Consider the following 23,605-nt stretch of genomic DNA (forward strand, 5'->3'; position numbering starts at 1 on the left):
GCGATGTCTGATGAGATGGTGTGTTGTACCACTCATGTCGGTCAAACAAGGCCATAAAGCTGTCTGGGCCTTGATACTGCGGACCATGATATGAAGATCCATCAGATACTTCTATCGGATGCGTGGGCGTACCACGAGCTGGTTCAGTTGGATCCTCATCTTCCTCCATGGGATCTTCAGAAAAATGGTCTTGTGGCCCTAGTGGAACAAAACCTGAAGGTTCCTGTATGTAGTCAGCCGGATTAAACTGAGCTACGTAGTATGGAGTAGGGTCGTCATAATTCCGGTGCGAAACCGAACGTTGTAGAGGTATGAAGGAAGGTTGTGGGTTGTTGGGATTATTTTCTGAATCTGGCCCAAAGGAGTGCCGGTAGGATGGCGTCGAGCTGTGCGAAGTGGAATGCCTCGCTGGTTCGTAAAGATCTCTTCGTCTCTGTGGCTCTTCGCTTCTTGTCATCGAAGGATGTCTTGTACCAGATGGTCCAGCTTCTTGATCGTGATGTGTCACGATTTCTCCTCGGCCTCTTCGTCCCCTTCCTCTTCCTCGGAATATAACAGGTGGCATTTTCCTGCTCCAAAACTTATTAAAAATCAAAATCGAAAATAAAGACAAAAAGGAGTAATAATCCGAATTTGTCCTAAGTTCTTGTCTAGACTCAAGTATGTGCAATTGTGTCACTGAGATTAAACACAATGCCTAATGTGTTTAATTCACTCAATGTTGGCTCTGATACCAACCTGTCACACCCCGATTTCCACGTGTCTCACCGGTGGGCCCGGTGGGGGATTACCGTGACGATGTTGGCAACAATATAGTCAAACCACACAATTATATAAAGCACAGCGGAAGCATAAGATAAATATATAAATTTCAACCTCTGATCATAATATCAATGTATTACAGAAGTTGAATATCCACAGTGGATCGTAAATAAAGGTAAAGTATTGTTCCATTAGATACTGCAATCAAGCTTGCGAGGCTTATCCCGACGCTAGGGAGCTAATACCAGCCAATTACGTTTAGGTACCTGCACTTAATCTTTTTGGGGAAAATACGTCAGTTTACACTGGTAAATACATTCAACTGACACATTTAAAAATGTTTATTAAAATTGATTTGAATGCACAAGGCACAAACTCTTTTATAACTTGGGAAAATTCATAATCATCTTGTGAACGTTTTACATGTTCTTTTATGCGTTCAGTGGCCCGGGTCGTGCCGGGTTAAAGATTTATAGACACACCACGTTTGCGTAAAACCGTAGTATGAAAACCAACGGCTACGTCTTTTAGTTTTAATGTCGACACTTTATACCGGGTGTACGCCTACACCGGGATGTCGATGGTCGTGGCCATTTCGTAAAATGATGCCAAGGATATCCGGGACAACGGTCATTAAACCCCCCAAAGGCTTATAAGCAACAAAACTGTTTAAATGAGCCAATCATATTTAATCAATTAACCACCTAAGCGATGGAATTATATAATGCTCAATCAAGCGGTATTAATATACCGTAACCCAAGCCCATATAGGGGAAATAAGTTAAAGTATTTACCTTTGCAAGTATTAATCCTTAATTTAGATCAAGTCACCGATAGCTTTTACTGGGGCTCCTAATCTGGAACGAAGGTGTTAATTAACCTCTTAGAATCCTAACGGTCCTTGTATTAGCCGTAGCTTAAACCGGTTGATTCCGATATATAGATATGGTTAATTCGCACGAAAAGGCGAAAACCGAGAATGGAGTATGATTTGGACCCGACAAGTTCAGTGACTTGTTTTTATATGGGTTTATAGTTCATACTCTGGATTTTGGGGTCCAAATAGTATAATTTGACCCATATCGGCTATTGCACGAAAACTAGTTCCGTGGGCCGTACCGTGTGCGCAAATAGGCGAAACGGTTAACCATAAGTGTCCTACGCTTATTTCCTAAGTCAATATGCCTTAAAAGTATTTTGGTATCAGTAGGATACCGTCCGTAATGCCCGTAACGAGTTTAAGTTAATATTATGCCCCGTAGGGGCTTTTCGGTCATTTTAAAGACTTTAAATTGGCTTTTCGAGTTCTACAGGAAATCTGAGTTTCCCGAACAGCTTATAAAGCTTAAAATACTTTATTTATTATTTAAAACCAGTAGCAACTGGAATCGGGTCAAAAGACCTTGTAGAACTCTCGTTTTGGCCAAAAAGGGCATATTCGGTATTTACCGAACCGTAGCCATAACCGCAGGTTATGAGCAAGGTAAAAATTATTAAAAATCTTTAAAATTCCCAAAATATTATTTTACCACAGTGGGTAAAAGTTTTGGTGACGAAAACTTGGGTTAGGTGGGCGTTATGCTAATTGCGCCGTTAATTACAAAACTTTTCTCAAAAGTGCGCCTTTTAGCATAACTCTCATTCTAGGCCTCGGATTGACGTGAAACTTTAAGGACATGCTTATAATTTAACAAGCAAGGTTTTGGTCCATTCACGTGTCCGAAATACCCGTTTTAATTTTAAAAGGCCGTTACGGTCAACTTTTAGGCGAATGACGGAATTGCGCAAAAGACTCGGATAACTCATGAACCGACCACAGAGGTTTATACCAACATGTGACCTGGTCTTAAGAGAGTCCTAAGGCATATTTATACCTCACTAAAACGGGTCAGAACTGAAGTCAAAGCAAAAGTCAAACTTTTGCGACTTTCGGCTCCGAACCGGTTCAATATAGTAAATGATCGATTCAAACGAGCGCAAACATGTTTATATACTTATTATCATGTTTTATGATTATCAAAACAGGTTCCATAACATATATATTACAGATTATGCATAAATCGCTAAAATAGCTTTCTGTTGACTTTTTAACCGCACGTTTGACTCGACATTTGACATAGTTAGAGTGGTGATCAGGGGGAACCATTTTAGAGGTTTATTACCCACATAAATACCAACTCATAACCATTTTTGATTCGTCATAAGACTGAACCATTTGCAAGATATTGCAATGACAACCGTTAGTTACGACGGTTGCGTTTATAGGCTAAAACTATGGAAATGCAAGGCCAAGTTGGTTATGAACGACTTACAGAAGCGTGTTCTTGAATATAGAGCAGAAGAGAATTGCTTGGGAGCACTTAGAATGATCAGAAAGGTGAGTTTGAGTTGTGTGAATGGTTATGAACTAAGGTGTGCTATTTATAGCCAATGTCAAGCCTCATTGATCATTACAAGCACTATAATCAGACCAGAGGTGATGGTAGGTGTCCCCTAAGTGTTATGGGTTGAGCATAGGGTGCCCATGCCCCATTTGTTGGTTTTTGATCGTTCAAGACTCCAAAAGTCAAGAAAACATCAATATTCTGCATCTGGGCACTTTACGCGGCCCGCATGGGAGTTCCCATGCATTTTAATGCGGGTCGCCTAAAGATCAAATAACAGACGCGAAACAAAGGAGGCTCGCGGCCCGCCTCAACTAATCTTTAACCTTCACGCGGGCCGCCTAAGGTTAAGATTTCAGGATTTTTAAATCTTTTTGTAATGATTACAGAATCTGGCCATTAATAACGAAATCTTTCGTAATGATTCACCAGACCTTTCGGTTTTGAAGGGGTAACTTTGCGGTTTGGCCCTCGGTTATTTACCGATAGGGGCCTCGTGTTAATTACCCGCATTATTAAGTCCCCGGTTTATTTATTAATTATATTGGAAAGCCTTAACTTTCACTGTTGACGCTTTTAACCCTTCTTCTACGAATTCGATCGTAACTTTCTCGTTTCATATCGAAACTTCGCGAAATTCATATATATTATTTTAGTGAGGGTATAATACCGTTACAAAGTCTTTGGAACGTTAAAGGGTCACTCAGAGGTATTATTAAACATGTTGACACAGTTAACCCCTGTAGTTTGTAATCTCTCACTTTCTTCCGCGTTTTGTTTTTGTACGATCTATAATTTATTCGTTTGAAGGTTTAAGCACTATTTAGGGATACTATACAGTATATTTACCCTTGTTGACATTTATAACCCTCGAATTTATATACTTTCAAGGTTTGTCAAAATTAGTCCTTTATTTATTATAGATGCCACGTGTAAACAAATGACACGTGTTAACACATCATTGGACACAAAATTTCGAGGTGTTACACATAGCAAACAATAAGAACAAAACTAGTGAACCTCCTTCCACGTCTTGCAAACATGGGGGGACCCCACGACCTGTGTTAGGCAAAGTTAAACCCTTCAACCCTTTTGCCTAACCAGCCCAGCTACTATCCTTGGTCTATTATTTGTTGCATCAACAAGTTGGCGCCCACCGTGGGGCTATGCCACTATTTTTCTCCAAAAGACCTAGTAGTGTAGCTCCATTCTCCTGAAATTGCCATGTCAGAAAGTGGATCTCCCGGAGAAGTGAATCAAGTTCCTAACACTTCTACTCCAGGTGTTAGTCAAGCCCATGCAACTACACCTGTTTTTTTCTCGACACCGGGAGGTACTCCTGAGTTCCTAACTTTCAGTACACCTACTCCGTCCAGATCAGAGGTCCCTTCCCCTAATGTTGGTGTCACTAGTGCCCCGTCGCATGTCGAACTTACCCCGGAAGGGGTCGCCAACAATTTCCTTGAATTGAGGTCTCTCCTCAACCAATATGTGAGTAGAGAAAGGGACAAGGGAGTGAGGATCCGTCTGGACTATGATGAGCCTGAGCCGACATTGTCTCCCGGACCTCCCATTCCTCCTTTTGCATCTAGGGACGAGGCAGGTCCCAGTAATCCACCAAATCCTAACCCGTACCTGTCTGCAAGGCCAAATCCTACAGTATACCCTCTCTTCTCATCCCAACCTGCTCCAAGCGGTGCTCCACTAGGCCATGAGCTGACCCTTGACTAGCTCCTGCAGTCCCCAGTAACAAGTCTTCCACCCTCAACGACAACTTCACGGGAACAGGCCTTGTCGGTACTCCCTTTGGCATGAAGTGCCGTTATGAGCACTCCCTTGGGAGTTAATTGTTCTGTTGCACCCGGAAGCCTTCAAGGCTTCAACCTCATGCCCCAGATGATGGCCAACTTCCCGTGGCAACACTTTATTAATCAAGTGCTAGCCACTAAAGGGAACAATAATGGTAACAACAATGTGGGTGCAAGGGTTGAAGAAGATTTGGCCAAACCTTATAAACCAAGTAACCTTTCATGCTTTTCACAGCAGATAGCCGATTATGACTTCCAGACAAAGATCAAAATGCCGGCCCACATCAGAACATATGATGGGACGGAAGATCCTGAAGACCATCTTCAGATCTTTACTGGTGCCGCAAGAATCGAGAAATGGTCAAATGTTGAATGTTGCTTGATGTTCATGCAAACCCTTGTCGGATCGGCAAGAATCTGGTTCAATGACTTACCTGCTCGAAGCATTCGAAGCTTCGATGACCTCAGCAAGGGGTTCCTAGCCAATTTCTCCCAACAAAGGCGGTATGTTAAAGATGCTACAGTGATCTTTCAGATCAAGCAAAGAGATGATGAAAGGCTTCGAGAATTCATAGAGAGATACAAGAAGGAAGGTCTGACCTATGTGGGAGAAGACGAGAAAATGAGGGTGGCCGGTTTTATGAACGCCATTACATCTAAATACCTCACAAGGGATTTTAACAAGTCCCTCCCCAAGACTTTGGAAGAAGCTCTCGAAAGGGCTGAGGCCCACATTCGAGTAGAGGAGGCAGTAGATATCAAAGAACAAAGGAAGAGAGGAAACAACTGGCGAGGTAGCAGCCTAGCCAGAAAGAGAGGAAACTTTAACTCCTATGACAAACGCCAAAAGGGTTCAGACCATCGAAGGTCTGAAGGTCGCAACCCTTCCAGCAGAGAAAAAGGCATGAGTTTCACACCTCTCACCAAAACTCCTCAAGAAATCCTAGCAACAGAAGAAGTCAAGCAAAACTTTCGGCCTCCTAGGCCTCTCCCCAAAAGCAGAAAAAACGAGAACTCCACACAATATTGTGAATTGCATGAAGAAAAGGGTCACCACACCAATGATTACTTCCAACTTAAGAAAAGGATTGAAGAAGCTGTTAAGTCCGGGGAGCTTGCTCATTTGGTAAAAGGAGTAAGGGACAAAATGGCTGAAGGTAAAGGCAAGGAAGTCAATATGGTAGACTTTGATGGAAGGGTTCCATACAAGAGGCAACGGTTGGAAGCTTGGGAGCTTCAGTGTGTTTGTTTTCCCCCAACAGAGAAAGACCCTCTTTCAAATCCTCTCGTAGTAGAAGCAACTGTGGGAACATTACAAACAAGTAGGGCATACATAGACACTGGGGCAGCTACTGAAATCATGTTCAAGAAATTCTTCAACCGCTTGAGCAATGAAGAACGTTCAAGGCTTCAACCCTCTGGAACCTCCATAAAAGGTATTGCCGATATACCCCTTAAACCTTTAGGGCAGCTGACACTTAATGTTCGTTTCAGCGAAGGTCAAAAAGAAAGAACTCAACCGCTTACCTTTGTGGTTACCAATATTCCCTCAAACTATGACATGATCATTGGGAGGCCAGGACAGTGTGCATTTTACATGGCTGTGTCCGTCGGCCATGGCACTGTCAAATTTCCCACCAAAAGGGGAATAGCAACCTTTAACCTTCCCAGGAAGCCTACATGGTTGAAGGTGAAGGTTCTAAAAGCGAAGAAGACAAGTAAAGGCTAATCATAAATCCTAAGTATCCTGAACAGAGAATAAGGGTCAATCCAAGCCTTTCACAAGAAACCCTCTCATATCTCGAAAAGTTGCTAACACACTATAGCGATGTCTTCGCTTGGTGTCCGGAAGATATGACAGAGATCCCTCGGAGCATTGCTGCGCACGAATTAAGAATACCACCGGATGTCAAGCCCGTGGTTCAAAAGAAAAGAAGTTTGGCACCAGAGAGAAGTTTGGCTGCATGCTAGGAAGTTGAGAAGCTTGTGTCAGCCGGCATTCTCCGAGAGGTCAAGTACCAATCATGGGTTGCAAACCCAGTTATGGTCAAGAAGCCAGACAACTCTTGGAGGATGTGCATAGATTTCAAGGATCTCAACAAAGCTTGTCCCAAGGATTGTTATCCATTACCGGAAATTGACCTCAAGGTTGACTCCCTCACCGGCTATCCTTTCAAATGCTTTCTAGATGCTTACAAAGGGTATCATCAAATACTCATGAAAGAAGACGATGAGGAAAAGACAGCATTTCACACCGATAAAGGAATCTTTTGTTACCAAAAGATGCCTTTTGGCCTCAAAAACGCCAGAGCAACCTACCAACGTCTAGTGGACAAAGCCTTTGCAAGCCAAATTGGTAAAAACATAGAAGCATATGTTGATGACTTGGTGATCAAAAGCAAGACGGAATATCAAATGCTCGATGACATTCAAGAAACTTTCAAGAACCTAAAAAAGGTTAACATGAAGCTCAACCCCGAAAAATGTTCATTTGGGTTTGAGGAAGGCAAGTTCTTGGGCCATATTGTTGGGAAACAAAGCATTAAGGCCAACCCAAACAAGGTGAAAGCTGTTCTTGAAGCCAAACCACCAAAGACCAAGAAGGAGGTTGAAAGCTTGAATGGGAAGCTTGCTGCCTTGAAGCGTTTTACCTCAAAGCGGAAAGGTCTTTCCCCTTTTTCAAAATGCTCAAAGGTTGCACTGATAAGAAGGACTTTAAATGGACTGAAGAGGTGTAACACCTCGAAAAATTTCGTCCAATAATGTCTTGACACGTGTCATAAGGTTCCGTTATGTGAAAACATACTTTAGAGGGACTAAAAGTGACAAACAGTGAAAACTATGGAACGTAAGGGTCCAAAGTGTCAACAATGGATAAATAGACTCTATGATAACCCTACATAATGTTTATAACCTTAAACGGATGGTTCATGGATCATACGACGCGGAAATTGCACAAAAGTGAAGTATTTCAAACTATAGGGGCCAAAAGTGTCAACATGTTTAATTTATACCTCTGAGTGAACTTTTGGCAGACCCGAAGCTTTGTATAGCTAAAATATACTCACTAGAATATGTGGTAAAAATTTCATGAAGTTTCGTCAACGTATGAGAAAGTTATGGCCAAAACCGTACTTAAGGGACTAAAAGCGTCAACGTCGAATTTCAGGGCTTTTCGGTTGAGCGCAAAGTTATCCGAGGGCATTACCATGTTGGTAAAAGTCCTAAGGTCCTTAGAAACCAAGTTCGGGGGTTTACGGGTCGAGAAAAGTAGCCGAAACATCGCGTACAAGTTCAGGGGTCAAAGCTGTCAAGTTGAAACTTGTTTTGGCTGAACCAGGGTCAGGCGACCCGCCTGGTAAAGCCCAAGCGGGCCGCGTGGGTTGCCCAGCGACAGAATTCGCAAAAATGGATAGTTTGGTCCGAATTTGATGTTGGTAACAGCTGGTGGCACCTCCAATTTACCCAATAACATTCCTTGCATGGCTACTACAACAGTAAACCTAAAGATTTCAGCTTTAAATCCAAATTGATCACATTCTTGAGCATTTACAATTGGGAACAAGAACTCTCAAGACTTGCAAGGGCTCTCAAGACTTCCTGGAGCTAATCCGACCATCAAAGCTGATTTCTAGTGTTCACTAAACACCTATAGGACTCTTGTAAGCTTTCAATTCGTTCTTTAATCCGTTTTTGTAGTGATTATTGCTAAAAGTCAAACTGGGTGTTCATAACCTTTGACTTTCCGATTAAACGGATTTCTTTCAGTCATTTCTCGAATTGAAACTTGTTATAGATTGGTATTTATGTGGGAAACAAACCCTCTAAAGGGTACTCTCTGATTCCCACTGCATGCATGCTAAATGTCGAGTCAAACATGTTTCTAAAAAGTCAACAGAATTGATTTTCGCAAAAATAAGCTTGAATGTTAATATATTAGACATGCAATCTGATTGATCATCATAAATAACTTGTAATACATATAAGAATGTGTTTTAATCATCATCAACTCGACAATCTATAGTATAGACACGAATCGGAACCGAAAGTCTTGTAAAACGATTATTTCGTAGACTATCGATTCGGATTCGTACATGCATGTTCGAGATCTGTATTGGAAAGTATTTTTGACCATTTTTATTTTGGTAAAACTTTCTGGAATTTTCTTTGATTGAGTCTATGCTTAGCCTATTCGAATGCATGTTTCCGATTTATGCATAAAGTTGACTATTTTGCCCTTTTTGATTTAGAACGTGATTTTTGGAAAAGTGAAAGGATAGAAATCTTTATTTCTAATATATGAACTTGCACCGAAAGTTTCGGATCAGTTGGTGGTCCAGATTGTGAGTTATGGCCATTAGCGTAAAACTATATTATAAATTTACATAAACGGTCCTTTTTGCGTAGAACCCGTTTCTGGCCACGTTTTGGTACAAAACTTTTTACCAACTGAAGTAATATAATATTCTGGGAATTTTGATGATTTTTAATTAATTTTTGGCTGAACGGATCCTAGATCGCCTAGTCATTTCGGCTTATGTCGGTTTTGACCATTTTAGCCATAAAATGAGTTTTACTCATTCTTTTGACCCGAAACCTTTTTCTACTGATTTTATATGATGAATAAATTATTTTAAGTATTCTGGAAATATAAAAATCTCAGATTTAAATTGAAAACCCGAAAACGCCCTTAAATCGCATATTTAGCGTTTTAAGCGCATAGTAAGCGTTATACTTGTTTTAAACATATAAGACCTATACCTACTGATGTGTTTAGCATATTTTCATATAAAAACAGTAAGTATAAGTATATAAACTCAGATTTCCAGTTTTGGCATTTTTAGCCCTTGTGAAATTACTAAAATACCCCTACGGTGCATAGTTTGGTTTTAATTGATAAATTTGGTATATGGGTCATACCCTACTGATATAATATGTTATATTAAGTATATTTACTGTATGAACCAGACCCGAAACTCAGATTTCTAATTTTACCCTTTTATTATCTTTTAAATGACCAAAATGCCCTTCTAAGGCATAAATTGGGTTTAAAATTATTCCGGGCAATATAGAACATAACTTACTGATATAATATCATATTTTGAGCATATTACATCAGGGAACTTGCATTTGAATCATTGGTCTACCCGTATCGCCCTTTTCGCGTTCGGTTCGGTTTACGTAACTAGTTTGCGTAAATTGACCGAAACGGGTCAAACGATATCATTTTTGTTTCAAAATCCAGAATGTATTTAGTATACCCATATTATACAAGTATTCAAACTTGTCGGGTCTAAATCACATTCTATCCGGTCTATCGCTTAATCGTGCGTAAACCGTATCATTCCTAAAACTAACCGGTCAAAGCTTAGGCTTAAATAAAAGACCCGTTAGGAATCTAATAGGTTAATTATAAACCTTTGTTCCAGATTAGGAGGCCCGGTAAAAGCTACCAACACTTATCATTTGTGACTTATACTTGCTCAGGTAAATACATTTTGACTTATTTTCCCTATACGGGCTTGGGGTACGGTATTTAAAATACCGCTTGATCGGGCGCACAAGTCCTGCGCCTTATAGGTGTACAGTCTTGAATAGCTTGTGCGACTTCGTTTAAACAGTTTTGTCTTACTTAAAGGCTTTGGGGGGTTATTGACCGTGTCCCGGATATCCTTGGCATTATCTTACGAGATGGCCACGACCAGAGCACGGGGTGTAGGCGTACACCCGACGTGTATAACTCTTTAATGTGGTGTGTCATTTAATCTCTAGCCCGGACAGTAGATCCCGGGCCACCAGAGATAAAAGTGCATGTAATTCGTTCACAAGTTTATATTATATAATTATCCCAAGTTAATAAAAGTATTTATGCCTTGTGCATTTAAATCAATTTTCAATCATTTTCAAAATGAGTCGGTTGATTTGTATTTACCAGTGTAAACTGACGTATTTTTCCCAAAAGGTTAAGTGCAGGTACTATACGGAAATAGGCTGGTTGTTTCCTAAGAGCGTCCATTATAGTCTCGCAAGCTCGGACGACAATATATATGTTGAACTATTTTTATCTTATTTTATTTGATCCGCCTGTGGATCCGTTTCAACTACTGTGATATTTATTATTGCAAATTATTTAAAAGTTGAAATGTATCTATTCTGCTTCCGCTGTGCATTATTATATTGTGTTGATTGTCTATGACGATGCCAACTACGTCACTGTACCCCACACCGGGCCCACCGGTGACACGTGGAAATCGGGGTGTGACAGGTTGGTATCAGAGCCAACGCTGAGTGAATTAAACACTATCCTAATGTGTTTAATCTCAGTTACACAATTGCACATTCCTCGATTTTCGAGTCTAGACAAAGAACTTAGGAAATGTTCAACATTTCGTTTAATTTATTTTTGTTATTTTGCATTGTCTTATATATTTGTCGTGCAACTTGTTTGACTTTTGATAGGATCACTATGCCGCCACGAATGAGAGGTCGAGGAGGATTTGCTACGTCTCACGATCATGAGGCAGGGCCCTCACATAGGCGAGCTCCATCCGCCACGCACAACACAGCCGCCAACGACCTTTGGAGGTCTTTCGCCGAGCCTGCTAGACACTCGGTATCCGCCAGCACTTCACCGTCTTTACCCCACTCGTTTGGGCCCCACTCGGAGAATGGGCCCCATGGTTCGCATGGATCCTACATACCTTTGCAGCAGTCACCACACCAGTATCCAGCACCAGTCTACCAGGGTTTGTATGACCCTAATGCTTTTGGGGATGAGCCAGTGGGCCATAACCCACTTGGACCGGAGGACCACTTTTCTGGTGGTCACGAGATGGACGTCGACGAGGATACGGACCCCTCGCTACCGCCATCAGGTACGCCTAACCATCCGATTGAGATATCGGATGGGTCGCCATTTAGGGGATCACCCTACAATGGTGTGGACAGCTTTCAGGAGAGATTTAAGCAGTATGATTGGTATTACACCCCCAGCCACAACTCTCCGATGCTCCAGTCTCACCAGGTTTCGCCAGTGCACTCGCAGCACCACTCGCAGCAGCTTCAGCAGCAGCCGCCTCTACCGCAGGACCTATCTGAGGCCCTGTGGCGTGACGTGATCACTCCGTCACCACCGCCGCCACCAGTTTTACCTCCTCCGCCTCAGAGGCCAAGGAGGAATGCGCGCATGTCTACGCGCGGAGGGATTCGCATAGGCACCCCTCCACATGTTAGTAGCAGCCGCTACACGTCTCTTCCCGGGGAGTCCGAGACGGGGGAGTCTCAACATCCCGTATCAGAGGTTACTTCTGTACCGATCCCGCCTCTGCCGCCGCAGAACTATGGAGAGCCGATTCCGGCTTATGCTAGTGCCGCTCAGTTCAACCCGTTCGAGCATGTATTCCCCCAGGGTTATGATTACACGGGAGACCCTTACTGGCAAGCTGTGAACTACAGCTCACTCCCACCTAGTGGTCCATTGGGAGACACTTGGACTGCTGGGCAGTCTACTTTTGGTTACCCTCCGGGTTACCAGCAGCCACCGCAGCCGCAGCCGTACCAGCCGCCGCAGCCGCAGCACTTCCAGCCACCGCCACCGGCGCCTATGATGTCGCCGCCGCAGGTTCAGGAAATCCTGCATGGGATTGATAGCATGCGACGGGAGTTGCAAAGTGATCGCCGTCACAACCGTGGCATGTTCAAGAAGGTGTTTGACCTGCTCAAGGGTAAGAGCAAGAGGGATCATTGAATCCTTCGATTTTTGTCTCATGTACTTATGTCCCTGTGTGGACATCTATCCTTGTACTCTACCCCTGCGTGGGTATATCTATCTTATTCTACCCCTGCGTGGGTATGCTATTCTGTTGACCCCTGCGTGGGTTTGCTTTATTTTATTTTTGTTATTATTGTTACTTGTTTAGCCCCTGCGCGGGCATGTTATTCATGTTATTCATGTTATTCATGTTATCCATGTTATTTCAAAGTCCCGTTTAGGGCAAATATGTACTGGTACTTTATTTGAAATTTGAAATGGTTAATTTGAATTTATCCTTTTATTTATATGCATGAATAATATTAAAATAATGGAAAATATCAATTTTTATTTGATTTGCCATTTATAAGAATCTTAGTAAGGTATAACCTAGCTTGAATGCCTTATTAACAGGCCTGGCTCTGATGGTAAAACCTGGTTGAAAGGATTCAACTCCCTGTTAACATCTGAAACCATGTTAACATTCCTGGCCAAGCATGATCTGCAAAATCACACAAGCCACTTTTTTTAGAATTATCTACAGATTATATCTGTACACAAGTCTATTAATGGCTTGATACCTACGGGTTATAACTATGATATATAATGACAGTTGTGGTTTATGACTCTCTGTCTAGTAAAGGGTTATTTGTTTAATTATACAATTTATAACCCTATAAGAATCTAAATTTATGATTTAGTAATTGTCCGTTGTGACTAGGCCTATGGTGCCAATATATATATTTTCATTCCTTGATTGCTAATAAGAGCCTGAATGAAATTTATTAAATTAACTGCTAAGGTTCTTGATACCATGGTTAATAAATCGTCTAGAACGATAATACTGTTAGGTTCTAAATTAGACCCTGTCCTTTATTGTAGCTTAAAGCTACGATGGCCAAATCGGAAGAAACCAACAGTCATTCTGGGGAACGCTCAGATAATGCAAAGATTCACGTTACCGGTGCAGAGTTGCAAGCACTGATAGATAATGCTGTCGCCAAGGCTATGGATAGGCAGTTCAAGGAATCTAGTGGTACTCAGAGTAGAACCCGCACAGTGACGCACGCAAAGCCCAAGACTCATTCTGAGGCTCATAGTAAGCCACCCTCTAAAAAGAGTGAGCCAAAGAAAGCTGAGGATGATAATCACTCCTCCAACCACAGCAGCGTCCCAAAGCAGGAGATTAAGCTGAAACATGACACGTACAGCAGGTCCTGTACGTACAAGTATTTTGTATCTTGCAAGCCCAGAGATTTCACTGGGGAAAAGGGAGCCGTCGATTGTATGACGTGGATTGACGAGATGGACACTGTAGTTGATATCAGCGGGTGTGCTGATAGGGACGTCGTGAAATACGTGTCCCAGTCATTCAAGGGAGATGCGTTAGCATGGTGGAAGTCACTCCTACAAGCTGCCGGTAAGGCCACACTGTACGGTTTGTCATGGGAACAGTTTGTGGCCCTGATTAAAGAGAACTTCTGTCCGCAGCACGAGGTCGAGCGAATCGAATCGGATTTTGTATCCTTAGTTATGAAGAACCTCGATTGTCAAGCGTATCTTACTACGTTCAACACGTTGTCTCGTTTAGTGCCTTACTTGGTGACCCCGGAGCCGCGTAGGATTGCTCGATTTATTGGGGGCCTGGCACCGGAGATAAAGGCGAGTGTTAAAGCGTCAAGACCTACTACATTTAGATCCGTAGCAGATCTATCCCTCTCCCTCACTCAAGACGTGGTTAGATTGAGAGCCATGAAGAGCTCTGAGGAGAACAAACGGAAACGTGAGGATGACACCTCACGAAGGTCTGAAAAGCGACATAGAGGGAACAACGACCACAGGAAAGGGTCGGGGTCCAGGAAAAGTGATCATCAGTCGGGTGAGAAACCCAGATGCAAGATCTGCAGGAGACACCACTTTGGGAGGTGTCGGTTAGAAACGAAATCACAGTCTTCAGAAAAACGATGTGGAATCTGCAAGTCCACAGACCATAAAGCTGTGGATTGCAAGAAAATGAAGGATGCAACTTGTTTTGGTTGCAACGAAAAAGGTCACATTCGGCCCAACTGCCCAAAGTTTGCAAAGAAGGCCGAGGAAGGGAAGAAGACTAATGCGAGAGTCTTCAGAATGGACGCAAAGGAAGCAGTCCTTGACGATAACGTCATTACCGGTACGTTTCTTGTAAATGATGTTTTTGCTAGAGTTTTGTTTGATTCGGGGGCTGATAAGTCGTTTGTAGATGATAAGTTTTGTAAATTGTTGAACCTTCCTGTTAAAACCTTAAGTGTGAAATATGAGGTGGAATTAGCCGATGGAACCATAGAAACCGCCTCAACTGTTCTAGATGGATGTGTTATATCCATTAGGAATCATTCTTTCCCGTTATCCTTGCTTCCCTTTAAGCTAGCTGGATTCGACATAGTGATAGGCATGGATTGGTTGTCGAGTAACCAAGCCCAGATTCTGTGCAACAGAAAACAAGTAATAGTTAAGACTCCGTCTGGTGAGTCACTTACTATTCAAGGAGATACCCAGCATGGATTGCCGGAGCAAGTGTCCATGCTCAAGGCATCCAGATGCATGCAGAAAGGATGTGTCATTTATATGGCACAAGTTACCATAGATGAGCCGAAGCCGAAGATTGAAGATATTCCTGTTATCTCGGAATATCCTGAAGTATTTCCTGAAGAGCTACCCGGGTTGCCACCGGATAGACAAGTAGAGTTTCGGATAGATATCATACCAGGTGCAGCACCTGTAGCAAGAGCACCATACAGATTGGCACCAACGGAGATGAAGGAGTTGAGGACGCAGTTGGATGAGCTTTTAGCCAAAGGTTTTATTAGACCTAGCTCATCTCCTTGGGGAGCGCCAATCTTGTTCGTTAAAAAGAAGGATGGGTCGATGCGTCTGTGCATCGATTATCGTGAGCTTAACAAGGTCACTATCAAGAATAGATATCCGTTACCCAGGATCGACGATCTGTTCGATCAGTTGCAAGGAGCAAGCTATTTCTCCAAGATTGACCTAAGGTCAGGTTATCATCAGTTGAAGGTCAAGGAGGAAGACGTACACAAGACAGCGTTTAGGACTCGTTATGGACATTACGAGTTCCTAGTGATGCCGTTTGGGCTCACTAACGCACCAGCCGCGTTCATGGATCTCATGAATCGCGTCTGCAAACCTTATTTAGATAAGTTCGTCATTGTCTTTATTGACGACATTCTTATCTACTCGAAGAGCCAAGTTGACCATGAGAAACACCTTCGTTGTATTCTCAAACTGTTGCATCAAGAAAAGCTTTATGCCAAATTTTCGAAGTGTGAATTTTGGCTTCGAGAAGTCCAGTTCCTTGGACATGTAGTAAGCGAGCGTGGTATCCAAGTAGATCCCGCTAAAGTCGAAGCAGTCATGAATTGGCAGGAGCCGAAGACTCCTACCGAGATTCGCAGTTTCCTCGGATTGGTAGGATATTATAGGCGATTTATCGAGAACTTTTCAAGGATTGCTGCGCCCCTAACTTCGTTGACCCGTAAGAAGATTAAGTTTGATTGGGGCCCTAAGCAGCAGGAATCCTTTGACATTCTGAAGCAGAAGCTGAGCAATGCGCCAGTGTTGACGTTGCCCAATGGTATAGATGAATTTGTGGTGTATTGTGATGCATCACATACTGGCATGGGCTGTGTACTCATGCAGAAAGGCAAAGTCATTGCCTACGCTTCTCGACAGCTCAAAGTGCACGAGAAAAACTACACCACCCACGATTTGGAATTAGGTGCGGTTGTATTTGCATTGAAGCTATGGAGACACTACTTGTATGGAACCAAGTGTATAATATATACGGATCACAAGAGTCTTCAGCATCTGTTCAATCAGAAGGAATTGAACATGCGACAAAGGCGATGGATGGAAACTCTCAATGACTATGACTGTGAGATAAGATACCATCCAGGCAAGGCAAATGTGGTTGCCGACGCCTTAAGCAGAAAAGAAAGGGTTAAACCGATCAGAATCAATGCCAAGCGCATTGAAATAAGGAATAATTTGAATGAAAGGGTGTTAGCTGCACAGAAGGAAGCTGTGCTGGAAGCTAACTATCCTGCAGAAAAGTTGGGAGTAACTGAGGAGCAGTTATCCCACGACAAAGAGGGAATGTTACGACTAAACGGACGAATATGGGTTCCAGTATATGGAGGACTTCGGGATGTTATCCTCCAGGAAGCCCACAACTCTAAATATTCCGTTCATCCTGGAGCGGATAAGATGTACCAGGATTTGAAATCAAACTACCGGTGGATTGGTTTGAAAAAGTCCGTGGCCGAGTATGTGGCCAAATGTTTGACTTGTGCGCAAGTCAAGGCCGAGCATCAGAAGCCGTCAGGTTTGCTTCAACAACCTGAAATTCCCAAATGGAAATGGGAAATGGTGACAATGGATTTTATCACCAAGTTGCCAAAGACGAAAAAGGGAAATGATACCATATGGGTCATAGTAGACAGACTGACTAAGTCAGCTCATTTTCTACCCATCAAAGAGACGTATAGCTCAGATATGTTAGCTCAATTATACGTCGATAAGATAGTAGCGCTACATGGTATACCTATATCTATTATCTCTGATAGAGATACTAGATATACGTCACATTTTTGGAAGAGTTTCCAACAGTCGTTGGGCACTCGTTTGAATTTTAGTACGGCTTACCATCCTCAGACTGATGGTCAGAGCGAGCGTACTATTCAAACCTTGGAAGACATGCTTCGTGCATGTGCGATCGACTTAGGTGGTAGTTGGGATAAGAACTTACCACTGATTGAATTCTCCTACAACAATAGCTACCATTCCAGCATAAAGGCTGCGCCTTTTGAGGCCCTATACGGTAGGAAGTGTAGATCGCCCATTTGTTGGGCAGAAGTTGGAGATGTCCAGTTGTCTGGACCAGATATCGTCTTTGAGACGACAGACAAGATCGTTCAGATCCGTGATCGTTTGAAAGCTGCCAGGGATAGGCAGAAAAGTTATGCGGATCCTAAGCGCAAAGATTTTCACTTTGATGTGGGTGAAAAAGTGTTGCTTAAGGTATCACCTTGGAAGGGTGTGATGAGATTTGGAAAGAAAGGCAAGCTGAGCCCGAGATACATAGGACCTTTCGAGATAATCGAACGTGTCGGGGCAGTCGCTTATAAGTTAAACTTGCCTGAAGAGCTTAGTGCTATTCACAATGTGTTCCATATCTGTAACTTGAAGAAGTGTTTCGCTGACGATTCACTAGTTATACCGCATACAGATATACACATAGACGAAAGTCTAAAATTTGTGGAAAAACCTTTGTCGATTGAGGATCGACAGGTAAAGAAGCTTCGAAGGAAGCACGTGCCTATTGTTAAGGTCAAGTGGGATGCCCGTAGAGGTTCCGAATACACGTGGGAAGTGGAATCCACGATGAAAGAAAAATATCCCCATTTGTTTGAATAAATCTCGGGGTCGAGATTTCTTTTAAGGGGGTGAGGATGTAACACCTCGAAAAATTTCGTCCAATAATGTCTTGACACGTGTCATAAGGTTCCGTTATGTGAAAACATACTTTAGAGGGACTAAAAGTGACAAACAGTGAAAACTATGGAACGTAAGGGTCCAAAGTGTCAACAATGGATAAATAGACTCTATGATAACCCTACATAATGTTTATAACCTTAAACGGATGGTTCATGGATCATACGACGCGGAAATTGCACAAAAGTGAAGTATTTCAAACTATAGGGGCCAAAAGTGTCAACATGTTTAATTTATACCTCTGAGTGAACTTTTGGCAGACCCGAAGCTTTGTATAGCTAAAATATACTCACTAGAATATGTGGTAAAAATTTCATGAAGTTTCGTCAATGTATGAGAAAGTTATGGCCAAAACCGTACTTAAGGGACTAAAAGCGTCAACGTCGAATTTCAGGGCTTTTCGGTTGAGCGCAAAGTTATCCGAGGGCATTACCATGTTGGTAAAAGTCCTAAGGTCCTTAGAAACCAAGTTCGGGGGTTTACGGGTCGAGAAAAGTAGCCGAAACATCGCGTACAAGTTCAGGGGTCAAAGCTGTCAAGTTGAAACTTGTTTTGGCTGAACCAGGGTCAGGCGACCCGCCTGGTAAAGCCCAAGCGGGCCGCGTGGGTTGCCCAGCGACAGAATTCGCAAAAATGGATAGTTTGGTCCGAATTTGATGTTGGTAACAGCTGGTGGCACCTCCAATTTACCCAATAACATTCCTTGCATGGCTACTACAACAGTAAACCTAAAGATTTCAGCTTTAAATCCAAATTGATCACATTCTTGAGCATTTACAATTGGGAACAAGAACTCTCAAGACTTGCAAGGGCTCTCAAGACTTCCTGGAGCTAATCCGACCATCAAAGCTGATTTCTAGTGTTCACTAAACACCTATAGGACTCTTGTAAGCTTTCAATTCGTTCTTTAATCCGTTTTTGTAGTGATTATTGCTAAAAGTCAAACTGGGTGTTCATAACCTTTGACTTTCCGATTAAACGGATTTCTTTCAGTCATTTCTCGAATTGAAACTTGTTATAGATTGGTATTTATGTGGGAAACAAACCCTCTAAAGGGTACTCTCTGATTCCCACTGCATGCATGCTAAATGTCGAGTCAAACATGTTTCTAAAAAGTCAACAGAATTGATTTTCGCAAAAATAAGCTTGAATGTTAATATATTAGACATGCAATCTGATTGATCATCATAAATAACTTGTAATACATATAAGAATGTGTTTTAATCATCATCAACTCGACAATCTATAGTATAGACACGAATCGGAACCGAAAGTCTTGTAAAACGATTATTTCGTAGACTATCGATTCGGATTCGTACATGCATGTTCGAGATCTGTATTGGAAAGTATTTTTGACCATTTTTATTTTGGTAAAACTTTCTGGAATTTTCTTTGATTGAGTCTATGCTTAGCCTATTCGAATGCATGTTTCCGATTTATGCATAAAGTTGACTATTTTGCCCTTTTTGATTTAGAACGTGATTTTTGGAAAAGTGAAAGGATAGAAATCTTTATTTCTAATATATGAACTTGCACCGAAAGTTTCGGATCAGTTGGTGGTCCAGATTGTGAGTTATGGCCATTAGCGTAAAACTATATTATAAATTTACATAAACGGTCCTTTTTGCGTAGAACCCGTTTCTGGCCACGTTTTGGTACAAAACTTTTTACCAACTGAAGTAATATAATATTCTGGGAATTTTGATGATTTTTAATTAATTTTTGGCTGAACGGATCCTAGATCGCCTAGTCATTTCGGCTTATGTCGGTTTTGACCATTTTAGCCATAAAATGAGTTTTACACATTCTTTTGACCCGAAACCTTTTTCTACTGATTTTATATGATGAATAAATTATTTTAAGTATTCTGGAAATATAAAAATCTCAGATTTAAATTGAAAACCCGAAAACGCCCTTAAATCGCATATTTAGCGTTTTAAGCGCATAGTAAGCGTTATACTTGTTTTAAACATATAAGACCTATACCTACTGATGTGTTTAGCATATTTTCATATAAAAACAGTAAGTATAAGTATATAAACTCAGATTTCCAGTTTTGGCATTTTTAGCCCTTGTGAAATTACTAAAATACCCCTACGGTGCATAGTTTGGTTTTAATTGATAAATTTGGTATATGGGTCATACCCTACTGATATAATATGTTATATTAAGTATATTTACTGTATGAACCAGACCCGAAACTCAGATTTCTAATTTTACCCTTTTATTATCTTTTAAATGACCAAAATGCCCTTCTAAGGCATAAATTGGGTTTAAAATTATTCCGGGCAATATAGAACATAACTTACTGATATAATATCATATTTTGAGCATATTACATCAGGGAACTTGCATTTGAATCATTGGTCTACCCGTATCGCCCTTTTCGCGTTCGGTTCGGTTTACGTAACTAGTTTGCGTAAATTGACCGAAACGGGTCAAACGATATCATTTTTGTTTCAAAATCCAGAATGTATTTAGTATACCCATATTATACAAGTATTCAAACTTGTCGGGTCTAAATCACATTCTATCCGGTCTATCGCTTAATCGTGCGTAAACCGTATCATTCCTAAAACTAACCGGTCAAAGCTTAGGCTTAAATAAAAGACCCGTTAGGAATCTAATAGGTTAATTATAAACCTTTGTTCCAGATTAGGAGGCCCGGTAAAAGCTACCAACACTTATCATTTGTGAGTTATACTTGCTCAGGTAAATACATTTTGACTTATTTTCCCTATACGGGCTTGGGGTACGGTATTTAAAATACCGCTTGATCGGGCGCACAAGTCCTGCGCCTTATAGGTGTACAGTCTTGAATAGCTTGTGCGACTTCGTTTAAACAGTTTTGTCTTACTTAAAGGCTTTGGGGGGTTATTGACCGTGTCCCGGATATCCTTGGCATTATCTTACGAGATGGCCACGACCAGAGCACGGGGTGTAGGCGTACACCCGACGTGTATAACTCTTTAATGTGGTGTGTCATTTAATCTCTAGCCCGGACAGTAGATCCCGGGCCACCAGAGATAAAAGTGCATGTAATTCGTTCACAAGTTTATATTATATAATTATCCCAAGTTAATAAAAGTATTTATGCCTTGTGCATTTAAATCAATTTTCAATCATTTTCAAAATGAGTCGGTTGATTTGTATTTACCAGTGTAAACTGACGTATTTTTCCCAAAAGGTTAAGTGCAGGTACTATACGGAAATAGGCTGGTTGTTTCCTAAGAGCGTCCACTATAGTCTCGCAAGCTCGGACGACAATATATCTGTTGAACTATTTTTATCTTATTTTATTTGATCCGCCTGTGGATCCGTTTCAACTACTGTGATATTTATTATTGCAAATTATTTAAAAGTTGAAATGTATCTATTCTGCTTCCGCTGTGCATTATTATATTGTGTTGATTGTCTATGACGATGCCAACTACGTCACTGTACCCCACACCGGGCCCACCGGTGACACGTGGAAATCGGGGTGTGACAAGAGGCCGATGAAGCCTTTAACCAAATGAAGCAGCACCTAGCTTCCCTACCTGACATGGCAGCCCCAGAAACAGGCGAGTTAATTTCAGTCTACCTTTCAGTTGTCGAAGAAGCAATAAGCGCGGTCCTCACCATTGAACGAGAAAAAATCCAAGTACCCGTTTATTTCTTCAGCAAAACTCTAAAATTGGCTGAAACCAAATATCCTCCTCTAGAAAAACTTGCCCTAGCCTTAGTCCAAACAGCTAGAAGGCTTCGAAGGTATTTCCAAGCACACCCTATACAAGTGGTCACAGACCAACCTATCAGGAGTGTGCTTGAAAAACCAGAAAACTCGGGACGATTAGCCAAATGGGCCATAGAACTAGGTGAGCATAACATCACCTATGTCCCTAGAAAGGCCATCAAGGCCCAAGTCTTGGCTGATTTCATTATAGAAGTCCCTAAGCAAACCGTCACTGAAGTAAGCACTGCAACCTCTGAACCCTCTGACCTTGAAGCCTGGAAGCTTTTTACTGACGGGGCTTCAAGCATTGAAGGATCAGGGGCTGGACTCATTTTGATCAACCCAGTAGGGTTGGAATTCACATATGCTATCCGTTTTGACTTTCAGACCACCAATAACGAGGCTGAATACGAGGCACTGATCGCCGGTTTAAGGCTGGCCAAAGAGATGAAGGTCTAGAAGCTTGAAGTGTTCACTGATTCATTACTGGTCTCAAGCCAAGTAAACGATAGCTATGTTGCCAAAGAGCCCAACATGAGAAGATACAAAGAAAAATCCAAAGAATTGATGAACACCTTCCAAATGTGTACAATCAAACAGATTCCAAGGTCCCAAAACAAGAAGGCAGATGCCTTAAGCAAGCTTGAATCTTTTACTTTTGCTCACCTAACAAAGAAGGTGTTAGTAGAAGTGTTAAAAGCTCCATCAATTGATGAGTTGGAAGTTCAAGACGTAGTCACTGACGAAGACCCAAATTGGATGACTCCAATCAAGAAGTTCCTTAAAAATGGTGAACTACCCAATGATCAAGTAGAAGCTGAAAGGGTTAAAATCAAGGCAAGGCAATACGTACTACAAGGAGAAACCCTTTACAAAAAGGGTTATCTTGCCCCCTTGCTAAGATGTGTTGGTCCTGAGCAAAGTCAGTATTTGATCAAAGAGATTCACGAAGGCATATGCGGAGCCCATTTTAGAGCTAGGTCGGTGGTTGCAAAACTCATGAACCTTGGGTATTTCTGGCCCTCAATGCATCGTGACACCGCTGAGTAATTAAGAAAATGTGATGCTTGCCAGATCCATGCACCAATCCCAAAAAGTCCTAAGCATGACCTTGTCCCAATAACCTCGGCATGGCCATTCCATAAATGGGGAATGGACATTGTTGGTCCATTTCCCCCAAGCAAAGGAGGAGTAAAATTCTTGCTAGTGGCAATAGATTATTTTACAAAGTGGCCAGAGGTTAAACCACTTGCAAAGATTACAGGCAAACAGTTCATCGACTTTGTTTGGGAGAACATTATTTGTTGTTATGGATTGCCGGGGGTACTCGTCACTGATAATAGGAAGCAATTTGCTGAGAAGCCTTTCAGCATTTGGTGTAAAGAGTACATGATCAATCAGGTCTTCAGCTCAGTGGCTTACCCGCAATTAAATGGTCAGGTCGAAAGGACAAATCGAAGCATAGTGGAAGGTATCAAAACAAGATTGGGAAGGTACGAAAGCAACTGGCTTGACGAATTGCCTAGTGTTCTATGGGCCATAAGAACAACCGAAAAAACAAGCCATAAGAGAACACCCTATAGCTTGGTATTTGGATCCGAGGCTGTGATCCCAGCTGAGGTAGGAGTTGTAACAC

The 23,605-nt window shown here is 41.8% G+C and overlaps 1 protein-coding gene across 1 annotated transcript; it reads left to right on the plus strand.

The window, feature by feature from the left end:
* Positions 1 to 5,225: 5,225 nt before the first annotated feature.
* On the plus strand, positions 5,226 to 6,683 carry LOC118486337. The gene is made up of 3 exons (XM_035982713.1): positions 5,226 to 5,856; positions 5,998 to 6,354; positions 6,421 to 6,683. The coding sequence occupies exons 1-3, from the start codon at positions 5,226 to 5,228 to the stop codon at positions 6,681 to 6,683; spliced, it is 1,251 nt and encodes a 416-aa protein (XP_035838606.1).
* The last annotated feature ends 16,922 nt before the right edge of the window (positions 6,684 to 23,605 follow it).

Source organism: Helianthus annuus, chromosome 2 (assembly GCF_002127325.2).
Source record: "Helianthus annuus cultivar XRQ/B chromosome 2, HanXRQr2.0-SUNRISE, whole genome shotgun sequence".
Taxonomy (NCBI): domain Eukaryota; kingdom Viridiplantae; phylum Streptophyta; class Magnoliopsida; order Asterales; family Asteraceae; genus Helianthus; species Helianthus annuus.

What these genes read in the sequence shown, in the direction of transcription:
- LOC118486337 (XM_035982713.1), top strand. Translation starts at nt 5,226, where the DNA reads ATGCCGGCCCACATCAGAACATATGATGGGACGGAAGATCCTGAAGAC. An exon ending in CCCTTCCAGCAGAGAAAAAG is followed by an intron (nt 5,857 to 5,997) that starts GCATGAGTTTCA and finishes AATTGCATGAAG; the next exon opens with AAAAGGGTCACCACACCAAT. An exon ending in CCGCTTGAGCAATGAAGAAC is followed by an intron (nt 6,355 to 6,420) that starts GTTCAAGGCTTC and finishes TTAAACCTTTAG; the next exon opens with GGCAGCTGACACTTAATGTT.